General features: G+C 45.3%; 1 protein-coding gene across 1 annotated transcript; it reads right to left on the bottom strand.

The window, feature by feature from the left end:
• Positions 1-1,475: 1,475 nt before the first annotated feature.
• On the bottom strand, positions 1,476-12,912 carry LOC309364452 (uncharacterized protein). Its single transcript, XM_081901769.1, has 6 exons — positions 12,787-12,912; positions 9,919-10,339; positions 8,227-8,308; positions 6,888-6,970; positions 6,058-6,184; positions 1,476-3,471 (listed from the first exon to the last, which is right to left on the bottom strand). Exons 2-6 carry the CDS (start codon positions 10,330-10,332, stop codon positions 1,853-1,855), a joined length of 2,325 nt encoding a protein of 774 aa, XP_081757895.1. The 5' UTR covers positions 10,333-10,339; positions 12,787-12,912; the 3' UTR covers positions 1,476-1,852.
• Between the last annotated feature and the right edge of the window lie 1,267 nt (positions 12,913-14,179).

Genomic DNA, 14,179 nt, shown 5'->3' with positions numbered 1-14,179 from the left:
CAGCAACAGGTCTACCGTTTGGGGCAGACCTGGGGAAGTGAGCTGGGAGATCCCTCAACATACCTGACTTCTGAGAAACTTACATTCTGGGACCTGACCTCCAGACGTCTTTAAACTCAGCGCTGGATCCTTAAAGCCACTTCCTTCTCTCCTCACATCCTGCCCTTAAGTTTTTAACATTTGGCGTTTCATTATGTTTTTATATCTTATAATGATTTTATTAGTTTTCCAATTACAATAATCCAGTAATAGCCTCATAATAACAATGTCAAATTATAATACACTCTCTCCCACTTTAGGAATTCTTTGATGGCGACTGGAGTTTGTGCCTTCTTCTGAAACATTTCCTGCACATGTCATTGAGCAAACAGCGGCCAGGAAATCACACAGTCCAAAGCTGGAATTATCTCTTTATTAGCAAAACATGATCTTCACAGACTGGGCTGAGTGTCAGCCTTAATGAGCACAGAAATTCATTCCCTGTATGTGTTACCCCATTACCCCATGACGCGGGTGGCGCTGTGGTCTAAACCACTGAGCTCATGAGCTTGCCGATCAGAAGGTCGGCAGTTCGAATCCCCGCAACGGGGTGAGCTCCTGTTGTTCTTTCCCAGCTCCTGCCAACCTAGCAGTTCTAAAGCACATCAGTACAAGTAGATAAATAGGTACCACTGTGGTGGGAAGGTAAACGGTGTTTCCATGCACTCTGGTTTCTGTCACAGTGTCCCGTTGTGCCAGAAGCAGTTTAGTCCTGCTGGCCACATGACCCAGAAAGCTGTGTGTGGACAAACGCCAGCTCTCTCAGCCTGAAAGCGAGATGAGCGCTGAAACCCCATAGTCGCCTTTGACTAGACTTAATCGTCCAGGAGTGCTTTACCTTTTTTTTAAATAACCCATGAAACCAGTTGCCGAGACTAAAGGTCCCTGCCTTCTCACAGCTGTCTATGTGGGGAGCCATCTCCAGAGCTTTTCCCAAGCAATCAGAGACTGTGTCTGTATGTCCTTCTTTGCTCTTCCCTTTTCATGCCTCTTTTGGTTCTGGGAGTGAGAGGAGCGTGTCGCAGCAGGAGGGGGAGACATCTGTGAGTCTTCACATTTCTACCTCTTTACGTCCCTCCTCCTATTCACCTGCTTTAGCTCCCCCCCCCCCGATTCTGCTCTTCTTTCTGCCACAGACTCTCCCAGCTCACTAAGCCCTGTAACCTCTTCAGCTTCCGACTTCTTCTTCTCCCAGACTTCTCCCCCTTCTCCCTCTGACCACTCATTGTTGTCCCACAACCAATCCCTGGGCTCTGAGCCTTCTTCCCTTGATGGTTCCACAGCCGGTTCCTCCACCATTGCTCTGCTTCCAACCAGTCCCCAACAACACACACAGCAAACATCTCTATACAGTGGTACCTTGGGTTACAGACACTTCAGGTTACAGAGTCTGCTAACCCAGAAGTAGTACCTCGGGTTAAGAACTTTGCTTCAGGATGAGAACAGACCTCCGGACCGAATTAAGTTCTTAACCCGAGGTACCACTGTACTTTCCCCCTTGTATGAATTCTCTGATGGGAAGTGAAACCTTTTTTTGCAGATGAAGTCCTTTCCATAATCCAAGTATTTATGTATACGGTCTCTCTCCATTGTGAATTCTTTGATGATCAGTAAGATGTCTCTTCTGTGGCAATGTAAAGGCCACACCTTCTTAAGTATTTACATAAATGATCCTTTGTGTGAATCCTTTTGAGAAGTGAGTTGTATCTTCTTTCTGAACCCCATTCTATATTCAAACATTTACGGTATGTTTGTGAATCCATTGATGACAACAAAAACGTACTTCTCCTGAAGCTCTTTCCAAACATTTTTTTTATAGTTTCTTACCTATGTGAATTCTTTGGTGATTACGGATACTTTTATTGCAGCTGAAGTTCCTTCCACATTCTAAGCATTTATATGGCTTCTCCCCTGTGTGAATTCTTTTATGTTTCGTAAGGTGAGATTTGTCTCTGAACCCCTTTCCACACACCAAGCATTCGTACGGTTTCTCCCCGGTGTGAATTGTTTGATGGAAGAGAAGGCTAGAACCGTCTTTGAAGCCCTTTCCACACTCAGAACATTTATATGGTTTTTCCCCTGTGTGAATTCTTTCATGAGAACTAAGGTGGGCCTTCCCACCGAAGCTCTTTCCGCATTGGAAGCATTTGTACGGCTTCTCCCCACTGTGAATTCGTAGATGGGAGGTGAGACTTTGCTTCAAGATGAAGCTCTTCCCACATTCCATGCACTTATAGGGTAAGTCCTGTGTGTGAATTCTTCCATGGGAAGTGAGTCTGTGTTTGGAAATAAAGCTGTTTCCACATTCCAAGCATTTATATGGTTTCTCCCCAGTGTGGATTCTCTGATGATTAGTAAGATGCATCTTCCGAGTGAAGCTCTTGCCACACTCCAAACATTTATGTGGCTTTTCCCCTGTATGAATTCTCTGATGGGAAGAAAGGCTAGAACCGTGACGGAAGCTCTTTCCACATTCCAAGCATTCAAACGGTTTCTCCCCTGTATGAATTCTCTGATGGGAAGAAAGCTCACCACTGCGAGCGAAGCTCTTTCCACATTCCAAGCACGTATAGGGTTTCTCCCCTGTGTGAGTTCTCTGATGAAAAGTGAGACTTGTCTTATGGGTGAAGCTTTTCCCACAATTCAAGCATTTATATGGTTTCTCCCCTGTGTGAGTTCTCTGATGAAAAGTGAGGCTTGCTTTATGCATGAAGCTCTTTTCACATTCTAAGCATTTATATGGTTTCTCTCCTGTGTGAATTCTTTGATGATAAGTGACGCTCTTTTTGCAGCTGAAGCCCTTTCCACACTCCAGGCATTTATATGGTTTCTCCCCAATGTGAATTCTCTGATGGGAAGTGAGCTTGGAGCTCTGAGCGAAGCATTTTCCACATTCCAGGCACTTATAAGACTTCTCCCCTGTGTGAACCATTTGGTGATTAGTAAGATATATCTTCCGAGTGAAGCTTTTTCCACATTCCATACATTGATACGGTTTCTCCCCTGTGTGAATTCTTTGATGATAACTGAGTCCATGCTTGCAACTAATGCTCTTTCCACATTCCAAGCATTTATATGGTTTCGCTCCACTATGAATTCCACGATGGAAAATGAGTGTGGAGTTTCTCGTAAAGCTCTTTCCACACTCAAAGCATTTATATGGTTTCTCCCCTTTGCAGTTTTGGCAATGTGCTTTACATTTTCTTTTAGAACCTAAACTTTTCCAGTAATCCCGACACTTCTTTTTGTTTCTTATATCTGTTTTTCCTTTGACTGCAATTTCATTGCAGTTACTACCCTGAGAGGCTGGGGGTGTATTCCTTCCCATCTTCTCTGCTTCACTTTTCCTTCTCTGCTTTTCATTCTTTGTGCATCTTTCCAGTGACTCTTTTCCAACTCGTTTTCCTTTATTATTGTTTTTTGATTTGTCACCTGCAATGAAGAGAGAAATAGCTAAAAGCCTGTGGACAGAAGCCTCAAATCACTGAATACAATCACTGAACAAATCCATCTGGTACGCAGGCTGAGACCCTCCCTGCCCGCAGACTGTCTCGCCAGAGTGGTGGATGCTCTGGTTATCTCCCGCTTGGACTACTGCCATGCGCTCTATGTGGGGCTACCTTTGAAGGTGACCCGAAAACTGCAACTAATCCAGAATGTGGCAGCTAGACTGGTGACTGGGAGTGGCAGCCGAGACCACATAACACCGGTCTTGAAAGACCTACATTGGCTCCCAAAACGTTTCCAAGCACAATTCAAAGTGTTGGTGCTGACCTTTAAAGCCCTAAACGGCTTCAGCCCAGTATACCTGAAGGAGCGTCTCCACCCCCATCGTTCTACCCAGACACTGAGGTCCAGCGTTGAGGGCCTTCTGCCGGTTCCCTCACTGCAAGAAGCCAAATTACAGGGAACCAGGCAGAGGGCCTTCTCAGTAGTGGCTCCCAACCTGTGGAACACCCTCCCACCAGGTGAAAAAGAGAACAACTACCAAACTTTTAGGCGACATCTGAAGGCAGCCCTGTTTAAGGAAGCTTTTAATGTTTAACACACTACTGTATTTTAATATTGTATTGGAAGCCGCCCAGAATGGCTGGGAAAACCTAGCCAGAAGGGCGGGGTATAAATAATAAATTATTATTATTATTATTATTATTATTATTATTATTATTATTACAACTTCAATGCTTGTGATAATGGGAAAACATTGGATGGGAGGCAGATTTTAACTGCTTCTGTTGACTGGTGTTAACTGACAACTGGAGTGCAATGGATTTGGGCCATAGAGATGTATGTTCAGCTCCTAGTGAGAGGGTGAATCTCATTGGATGGTCTTCAGCCCATCACACTCTCTCAGTCTAATCAACTTCCCCCTATCTTATAGGTTTGCAAGGCCTATACAAGCAGTAATTCCCCCTTTAGATTTTTATTAAATGCAGTGTTAGGATATAAAAGTTTTTAATCAAGAAAAATAAATAAATACTCCTAGATTGGAAGATGGAGACTTCAAGTGCTGGAATAGAGGAAATGTGCATAAAATATTAGATATATTGAGAAAGATCAGGAGTGGGGGCCCTTTTTAGTTAGTGGCCAAACTTTTTTCTCCATAAGGGGGGTATTATTATTATTTCAGTCAAACCAAATCTGCTCTGTCTCTTATGCTAGTCAGCTCTCTGCCCCAACAGAAAATGGCTGGGATGCTAGTTCTGCCTCCCTAAAAACTCTGAAACTTACATTTTTAAAGGTCTGCTCAGTTCAAAACAGCCAGGTCAAGGACACAACAAAAGGACCCAATAGCTCCCGGTGGAGTACAGGGTCAGGTTTAAGGTGCTGGTTTTGACCTTTAAAGCCCTATGCGGCCTAGGACCCACGTACCTACGGGACCATCTCTCCTGGTATGCCCCGCGGAGGACCTTCAGGTCCACAAATGACAACATTTTGGAGGTCCGAAGTCGCAAGGTCGTTAGGTCGGTCTCAACTAGGGCCAGGGCCTTTTCAGCACTGGCCCCGACATGTCACAAGAGACTAGGGCCCGGCGGGACTTGACATCTTTCTGCAGGGCCTGCAAGACAGAGCTGTTCCGCCTGGACTTTGGTTTGGACTCAGTCTGACCCTTATGTTTCCCTCCCTTTATGGTTTTGACTTTTAAAATGAGGCTGCATTTTAAATTGCATTTTAACCTGTATTTTAAATTGTTTTTTTCCTTTTTATTTTTTCCTTATTATGTTTTTACTGAAATTGTATTGGTGTTAGCCACCCTGAGCCCAGCTCTGGCTGGGGAGGGCAGGGTATAAATAAAATTTATGATTTATGATTTAGTATGATTTATTATTATGATGATGATTATATTCAGAGAGAATGCATTCGATAACTGTCAGTTCAAAGTAAACTACAGAGGGCTTCAGGGCCTCAAGAAGGAGGAGAACGTCTCTGACCACCAGAACAAACCAGAGATCAATCTGGGAAAGGAAGTGTCTGTGGGGACGATCACGTCAGTGATCATTCCAGGCTGCGACCTTTTGTCAGGGACCGTGCTGAGGAGGGCTTCACTGAGGTGGAATGGTGGGAGCCTCTCCCTCCCCCTGACCCTGAATCTTCCCAGGAACAGGAGGACAGTGTAGATTTGGAACAGCGGTTTGCAGAGGGGCATAGTTCAGAAGGCCAAAGCTGGGAAATACTGGATGGGGAACAGCTAGGAGAAGAAACACTGGGGGAGAGAGGGTTAACAAATTCACAGTTGTTGGACCTGAAGGAACGTCTCCACCCCCACCGTTCTGCCCAGACACTGAGGTCCAGCTGGAGCGGTACCTATTTATCTACTTGCACTTTGACGTGCTTTTGAGCTGCTAGGTTGGCAGGAGCAGGGACAGAGCAATGGGAGCTCACCCCGTCACAGGGATTCGAACTACGACCTGCTGATCGGCAAGCCCTAGGCTCTGTGGTTTAACCCACAGTGCCACCCGCATCCCTTATAAGTACAGAATTTCAAAATGGGCATTATGATCCAACAGGGAACCTTACCCAGAGAGGCCACAATGTCTCTATTTTCCTCCATGACTTCCTTGTGCAGAGCTCTCTGGTCAGGATCCAACACAGCCCACTCTTCTTCTGTGAAATGTACAGCCACATCCTCAAAGGACACTGGACCCTAAAAGGAAAAAGGAAACACCTCCTTGCATATAATATACAGATGAGCGGGGTATAAGTAATAAATTATTATTATTATTATTATTATTATTATTATTTGTGATTACTGACCGGCACATTCCTATGACGCTGCCCCTCCCCAGCAAGACCTCTGCCCTGTTAGAATTCATGCTCCATGATTGCAGTCATGAGATTGTTGTCTATCACATGACGGTGTATGTTTTGACTCTACAGAGTGGGAAGTGACAGAGACAGGATGTTTGTATTACTGTGTTCCGTGAAGTGGGACTATTGTCCACTGCACATGCTGCAGTGCTCTGTGTGTGTTTTATATGTAAACAAAGTAGATTAGCCAAAATGCTGAGTTGCTGAGGTCTGTTACGCCGATGTCTGTTGGCATCGGTCGCTGTGATGTTCGGGCTGAAGAAAGCTTTTGAAGCTCCCAAACGAACAACCAGGAGGGAGAGAACATGCCAGTCGGGCATGTGTCTCTACCAGGGTCCTACTCGAGTGTAGGACGAGCTCCTGACACCCCCAACCTAATTCATACCGACCTTGAGTGTTTTTGCCCTGCTGGAATATGACCTTGAACTTGGAGGGGTGTGTAGAAACTACACACCCCTCTGCTCTCACCCACCCCTGGAAGGTTGCTCAGATAAGAATGTGGCCCTCAGTCTGAACCAGTTTCCTCACCCATGTCCCACCTGATCCGATTCCACAGCGGCTCCTTCTCCTCCGCCACAAAGAGGAAATGAATGAGGATGTCTTGGCCGCTTCATTCCCTCGCCTGAAGGAGACAAACAAACATGCCAGAGAGCCATTAGGACATCCTCACCTCTGAAATGCATGCCTAACTTAGAAAAAATCATAGCTTCATATGTGGTGGCCTTGTAGTAAGGTTAAAGCTTACTGGGGAATGATATATAATGAATTGAAAAGGTTGTTTAAAATAACCTTTGTAAAAAAAACCCGAAAAGCTTTTTCTTTTGAGAGTTATAGGGACAGAACTACCTAAAGTGTACAGAAATTTATTCATGTATGCGACTAGAGCAGCAAGAATGTTGCTTGCCCCAAAATAGAAATAACTTCTAAAATACAGCAAAACAAAACACACCCCATCCCCACCTCTCCTAGGTTTTCGGAGACCTGGCTGGTATTTTCTTAACTGCTGGATGAAATGTTGGTACTTGGATGGTAATGAATGGTAATGAATGCTGGTGAACAAGGTATATATCAGGTCCGAGAGGAAAACAAGAAAGGAATTTTTGCCTAGAAAGTCCATAGAAGAGGCATCTTTAAAGGCCTTCTCAGGTTGGGCAGGTTGAAATGTTATTAATCCTGCTATCCAAAAAAGTGCGTCCCCTGGAAAGCTAAGGTCTGCAAATGGTTTTTCTTAGAGCAGCAGTAAGGGTGATAAAATACCTCCAGGAAAAATGTAATTTTTTTTATAACTGGCACCAATATGAATAAGACATTTGTGTGATTGAATGAAAAACCCATCACTTAAAATAGAAAGGAATTCCCTCTTGAAACATCGGATTCACTCTAGTGGGACAGAAATTAGCCTCAGTATTAAGACCAGGGCTTTTTTCCAGGTGGAACTCAACAGAACTCAGTTCCGGCACCTCTCAGTGAGGCTACAGGGAACCAGGCAGAGGGCCTTCTTGGTAATGGCACCCTCCCATCAGATGACAAGGAAATAAACAACTATCTGACTTTTAGAAGACATCTGAAGGCAGACCTGCTTAGGGAAGTTTTTAATGTTTGATCTTTTATTGTGTTTAATATTCTGTTGGGAGCTGCCCAGAATAGCTAGTGAATAAATTATTATTATTATTATTATTATTATAGATGTTCACGGTGAGTTCTGATGCCTATTTTTCTAGAAAAGTTAAGACCATCAGAATGTCAGTGGAATTTCCTCAGTACATTTGAGAAGAAGTTGGTTCCCGTTCATTACCTCCAAATAGCAACTACTTCCATGGAAGTTCAACTCACAACATGGAGAGAGACCAAATTGAGATACATTGCACTGATCCTCACCCAATGGCTTCTGTCTGGGGTCTGATGGAGTCTTCTCTGCTGCAGGGGAATCACCTCCCATTTCAGCAAACAGACCCTTTACCTGGAACAACAGCAATAAGGATGGAAGACATTAAATGGGGAGAAATGACACAGCTGAAAACCTTGATGATTTCTAAATAAAATTGGACAGGAAGTACAGAATTTTGCACCCAGAGTCTGACCTGATTGGGACCATGTAACCTTTTTAAAAAGTTAATATTGTTTTATTTCTGCTTTACATTTAAAAATATTTATTTAAGCAACCTTAAAATATCAATGACTTCCCTTCTTCTTTCCATGGTTCATTTTGCATAAATCCCTGCATATTTTACATAAACTAAACCATTCAGTGTTCCATTATTACTTCCATCAAAGCTTATTTACACTGCTGAATTTATCTTAATGCCACCCACGTTTTCAAGTGTACACTATTTCCCCCCATATATTCAATAAACATTTTCCAAACTTCTCTAAACGTATGTTCTTCTTGTTACCAGTGTTATGTAGATTGCAATTGTTTTACTGATGATCTGCTAATTATTTTACATAATGTTCCAATAAATACTGTTATTTATTGTTTGCAAGCCGCTTTGAGACTCATTTGAATGTAAAGTGACGTGGAAATATAATAAATCAAATCAAACCAAAATCAGGGCCAGTCTACTAGGGAAGAATTGGAAGAAACAAGATTTACCAACTATTGAAGAATGGCAGATGAAGATGATGGACTATATGGAACTTGCCAAACTGACCGGGAGACTCTGAGACCAGAGAGAAGAGACGGTGGAAGAAGATTGGAAGAAGTTTAAAGAATATTTGAAAAAAATATGTGAATATTTAAATCTTAGAATAGCTTTGGAAGTGGATATAGGCTGTAGGGTTAGAAGTAGAAGATAATGTATTTTAAAATAGTTTTATTTGTAAGTGATAAAATGTGAATATTTTAATGGTAAAAGTAGGTGTGATGCTTTTGAATTATGGTGCTGGAGGAGACTCTTGAGAGTCCCATGGACTGCAAGAAGATCAAACGTATCCATTCTGAAGGAAATCAGCCCTGAGTGCTCACTGGAAGGACAGATCCTGAAGCTGAGGCTCCAATACTTTGGCCACCTCATGAGAAGAGAAGACTCCCTGGAAAAGACCCTGATGTTGGGAAAGATGGAGGGCACAAGGAGAAGGGGACGACAGAGGACGAGATGGTGGGACAGTGTTCTCGAAGCTACAAACATGAGTCTGACCAAACTGCGAGAGGCAGTGGAAGACAGGAGGGCCTGGCGTGCTCTGGTCCAGGGGGTCACGAAGAGTCGGACATGACTAAACGACTAACCAACAACAACAACAAGGTGTGATTAACAAATGGTTAAAAATCATGATATATGAAACTGCTAAAGACGAAGTAAAATGAAAATCAGATAGGGGGGACTTGGGGAAGCTCACCTAACAATGTTTAGGAAAAATAAGTAGAAGACAAGAATTTGTTTGTATTGTTTATTTGTGTTATTTGTGTTTGGGGGAAAAACAAAAACAAAAAACCAGGGCCAGTCAAAGCAGAGCCTTCCAGATGTTGTTGAACGCCAGCTGCCATCAGCCAATGCTCAGAGGTGATGGATTTAGTCGAACAACATCTGGGGGCTCATGTTTGTAGGTTTAATGTAGATTAAACATTCTCACCTGCTGCTCTGTCTGCTTCTTGTCCTCTGCCCGGCTCAGGAGGAAACCTTCAGCCAGGGCCACCGCCTGGGAACTGGTCTCCGCTCCACATTCCCTGACCCAGTTCTCCATCTCCGGGGGAAGGACAGCCAGGAGCTGCTCCAGGATCACTAAATCCAGGATCTGAGTCTTGGTGTGTCTCTCTGGCTCCAGCCACTGACGGCAAAGATGGTGGAGTCGGCTGCAAACCTCTCGGGGTCCCTTAGCCTCCTGGTACTGGAAGTGCCTAAACTGTTGGCAGTGCACATCTGAGCCATGGATGTTCTCCCTCAAGGTCTTGTGTCTGCTTCCAACCCAAATTTCCCCAGTGCTCCCAGTCACGACGCTATCAGGCTGTCTTCCTGCTTCGAGGGTGGCAGAGTCTTGTTCTTCCATCTCTTGCCTGCAGAAAAACATTCTCTGATGAAAACATATTTTTCATTTTGATTGCTCATACAGTGGACGCTCGGTTTGTGAACATGATCCGTACGGGATGCACATTCACAACCTGCAGCGTTCGCAACCACGGAAACGCCATTTACCTTCCCGCCGGAGTGGTACCTATTTATCTACTTGCACTTGACGTGCTTTCGAATTGCTAGGTTGGCAGGAGCAGGGACCGAGCAACGGGAGCTCACCTCGTTGCGGGGATTCGAACTGCCGACCTTCTGATCAGCAAGTCCTAGGCTCTGTGGTTTAACCCACAGCGCCACCCGCGTCCCTCGCATGAGGAACAAGGCTGCAAATGTGGTAGTGGCAACCCCACTTCTCCTTTCTAACTCAGCCAGGTCCAATTGCCTCACTCTTGTTCATTATTCACTTTCCTTTTATTTATTTTTAAAAAATTATTTGGTTTTTCAGATTAAAATTTTAGTCACATATCCAACATACGGGACGCGGGTGGCGCTGTGGGTAAAAGCCTCGGCGCCTAGGGCTTTCCGATTGAAAGGTCGGCGGTTCGAATCCCCGCGGCGGGGTGCGCTCCCGTTGCTCAGTCCTTGCGCCTACCAACCTAGCAGTTCAAAAGTACCCCCGGGCGCAAGCAGATAAATAGGGACCGCTTACTGGCGGGAAGGTAAACAGCGTTTCCGTGTGCTGCGCTGGCTCGCCAGATGCAGCTTTGTCACGCTGGCCACGTGACCCGGAAGTGTCTCCGGACAGCGCTGGCCCCCGGCCTCTTGAGTGAGATGAGCGCACAACCCTAGAGTCTGTCAAGACTGGCCCGTACGGGCAGGGGTACCTTTACCTTTATCCAACATACAACATAAAAACAAGATTCCAAGGAATCTCTTGGACTTCCCTCCTCCCCTTTGTGGCTCCTATTTGTTAATCTTTCCCGCCTGCATCTTTTGTGATAATCCAAAACCTTCTACCTCTCCATCTTTTTCACTTGGGTTCTTGCGTAATCGACTCCTCGGACAAAAAGGCTGCCGGTTTTTAGCAGAGCAGCATTTCGAAGATCCCCTCACATCTGAATGCGCACATGCGCTACAAAGCCAGGAAGCCCACCTGGCAAACAGGGAATTAAGAACCATCAGCGTGGATAACAAAGTTGGTGACAGCTTGGTGCTGATAACACCAAGGATGCGGGTTCGATTCCCATATGGGAGAGCTGCATATTCCTGCATCAAACGGGGTTGGACTAGATGCTCCTCAGGGGTCCCTTCCGACTCTACAATTCTGTGATTGTATGACAATCTGCTCTCATTGAACAACTTTGCCCCGCAGGCCTGGCAGAGCAAGAGACTCTAAATATCAGGGTTCCAGCCCCCAGGTTGCAAAAAAAGATTCCTGCATTGCAAGGGGTTGGACCAGAAGAATCATCCACAGGGTCCCTTCTAACACTGCAATTTTGTGGTGGTATCTTAGATCGGGGGCCTCTTTTGTCTATACAGATGGGGAAGAGAGAAATGAACATGTGCATAAAGAACTATAAAGGGGCACGGGTGGCGCTGTGGGTTAAACCAGAGAGCCTAGGACTTGCCGATCAGAAGGTCAGCGGTTCGAATCCCCGTGACGGAGTGAGCTCCCGTTTCTCGGTCCCTGCTCCTGCCAACCTAGCAGTTCAAAAGCACGTCAAAGTGCAAGTAGATAAATAGGTACCGCTCCAGGGGGAAGGTAAATGGCGTTTCCGTGCGCTGCTCTGGTTCGCCAGAAGCGGCTTAGTCCTGCTGGCCACATGACCCGGAAGCTGTACGCCGGCTCCCTCGGCCAATAAAGCAAGATGAGCACCGCAACCCCAGAGTCGGCCATGACTGGACCTAATGGTCAGGGGTCCCTTTACCTTTTTAAACAATTATAACAAGAGATATGTCGCCTGCAGGCCAGGAGAAGCCCAAACTCCCTCCTCAGCGCATGTTTGCTCCTTAATAATAATAATCATTTTATTGCTTATACCCTGGCCCATCTGGCTGGGTTTCCCCAGTCACTCTGGGCAGCAAAATAAAATACGGGTCAGTTGCATATCTCTATCTTAAAGGGGGCTGGACTAGATGATCCTCAGGGTCCCTTCCAACTCTGACAATCCGCTCCCACTAATCAACTCCACCTCGCACACCCACTTTAAACCCCAGTCTCCCCAAACAGCTCAGCCGGTAGAGCAACAGACTCTTCATCTCAGAGTCGTGGGTTCGAGTCTCACATGGGCAAAATATTGGACAGGGGGTTGGACAAGATGACCCGGGGGTGCCCCTTGCAATTTTACGATTCTGGGATCTTAAATAATAGAAAATGGGGAACGGAGACCCGAACCACCCCTCTCCCTATTTGTTTCCTGCGATGGATCTCCTGATCTGCGTCTCCCATGCGACGCCTCCACCTTTCCACCAAAAAGATGTTGCAGAATCTCACCAGGTTGCAGGAGGAGCCGCAGATGCAGCGCGCGGTGGGGAAAAGCAGAGGGTCCTTCCTCTGCAAAGGGGGGAGCTGCTTCTGCTCTGGAGGAAGCCCCCTTCCCTCCCTCCCACCCCAAATTTCCTCCTTCTCTAGGAATCCGGTTCTTTTTTTTTAACCCTTGCAGGGCCTAAGCTCTGTGCCAAAGAGGAAACGTGCGCCCTGCGCGCACGCAGATGGGAATCTGGGCATCTTTTCTTGGAGGCGGGGAGACTCGCCTCCACTTCGGGTTCCCAAGCAAACGTGGCCAGGGGGGAGGAATCAGTTGAAAGAAACTTTGAAGAGGGGGGGAGGAAGTCTAGTGGTTAGAGCAGCCCTTTCCCATCACTGCACAGGGTGATTCTCCTGCCCCACGTGCCAATGCCCTATGCGGCCTAGGACCCACGTACCTATGGGACCGCCTCTCCTGGTAAGGTCCACAAATGACAACATTTTGGAGGTCTCAAGTCGCAAGGTGGTTAGATTGGTCTCAACTAAGGCCAGGGCCTTTTCAGCACTGGCCCCGACTTGGTGGAATGCTCTGTCACAAGAGACGAGGGCCCTGCGGGACTTGACGTCTTTCCGCAGGACCTGCAAGACAGAGCTGTTCCGCCTGCCCAGTCAAACTTGCAAAAAATTACCACTTGCCTGATAATAAATGTTGGAAATGTAAAGAAAATGAAGGTACTTTCTTTCACCTTTGGTGGACGTGCCCAAAGATTAAGGCGTTCTGGGAAATGATATATAATGAACTGAAAAAGGTATTTAAATATACCTTTCTGAAGAAACCAGAGGCCTTTCTCTTGGGTATTGTCGGCCAATTGGTGCTAAAGAAGGATAGAACATTTTTTATGTATGCCACAACAGCAGCGAGAATACTCATCGCAAAGTATTGGAAGACACAAGATCTACCCACCCTGGAAGAATGGCAGATGAAGGTGATGGACTACATGGGACTGGCAGAAATGACTGGCAGAATCCGAGACCAGGGGAGAGAGACAGCGGAAGAAGATTGGAAGAAATTTAAGGACTATCTCAAGAAACATTGCAAAATGAATGAATGTTAGAATGACGTTGGTTTAGAAATTATGTGGTTTCCAGCCGGAATGGATAAGTAATAAGAAAAGAAAAGGGCCAAAAATTAAACGAAAATTAAGGGAAAGGATTTGCTGAACTAATAAAATAGAAATTGGAATACAGAGAGGGGAGGTATGAAGAAGTCGGGAAAGTAAGTTAAAAGAAAAAAAGGGGATTGAAACTATAGTTGTTCTTTATTTTTGTCTGTTTTTTATTATTGTTTTGTTTTTACATAATTTCTGAAAAATTTTTTAAAAATCTTTTTTTTAAAAAGAGCTGTTCCGCCTGGCCTTTG

The sequence above is a fragment of the Podarcis melisellensis genome (assembly GCF_964234715.1).
Source record: "Podarcis melisellensis genome assembly, chromosome: 2".
NCBI lineage: Eukaryota > Metazoa > Chordata > Lepidosauria > Squamata > Lacertidae > Podarcis > Podarcis melisellensis.
The sequence above is the reverse complement of the archived record's forward strand: the minus strand, read 5'-3'. Positions and strand labels throughout refer to the sequence as shown.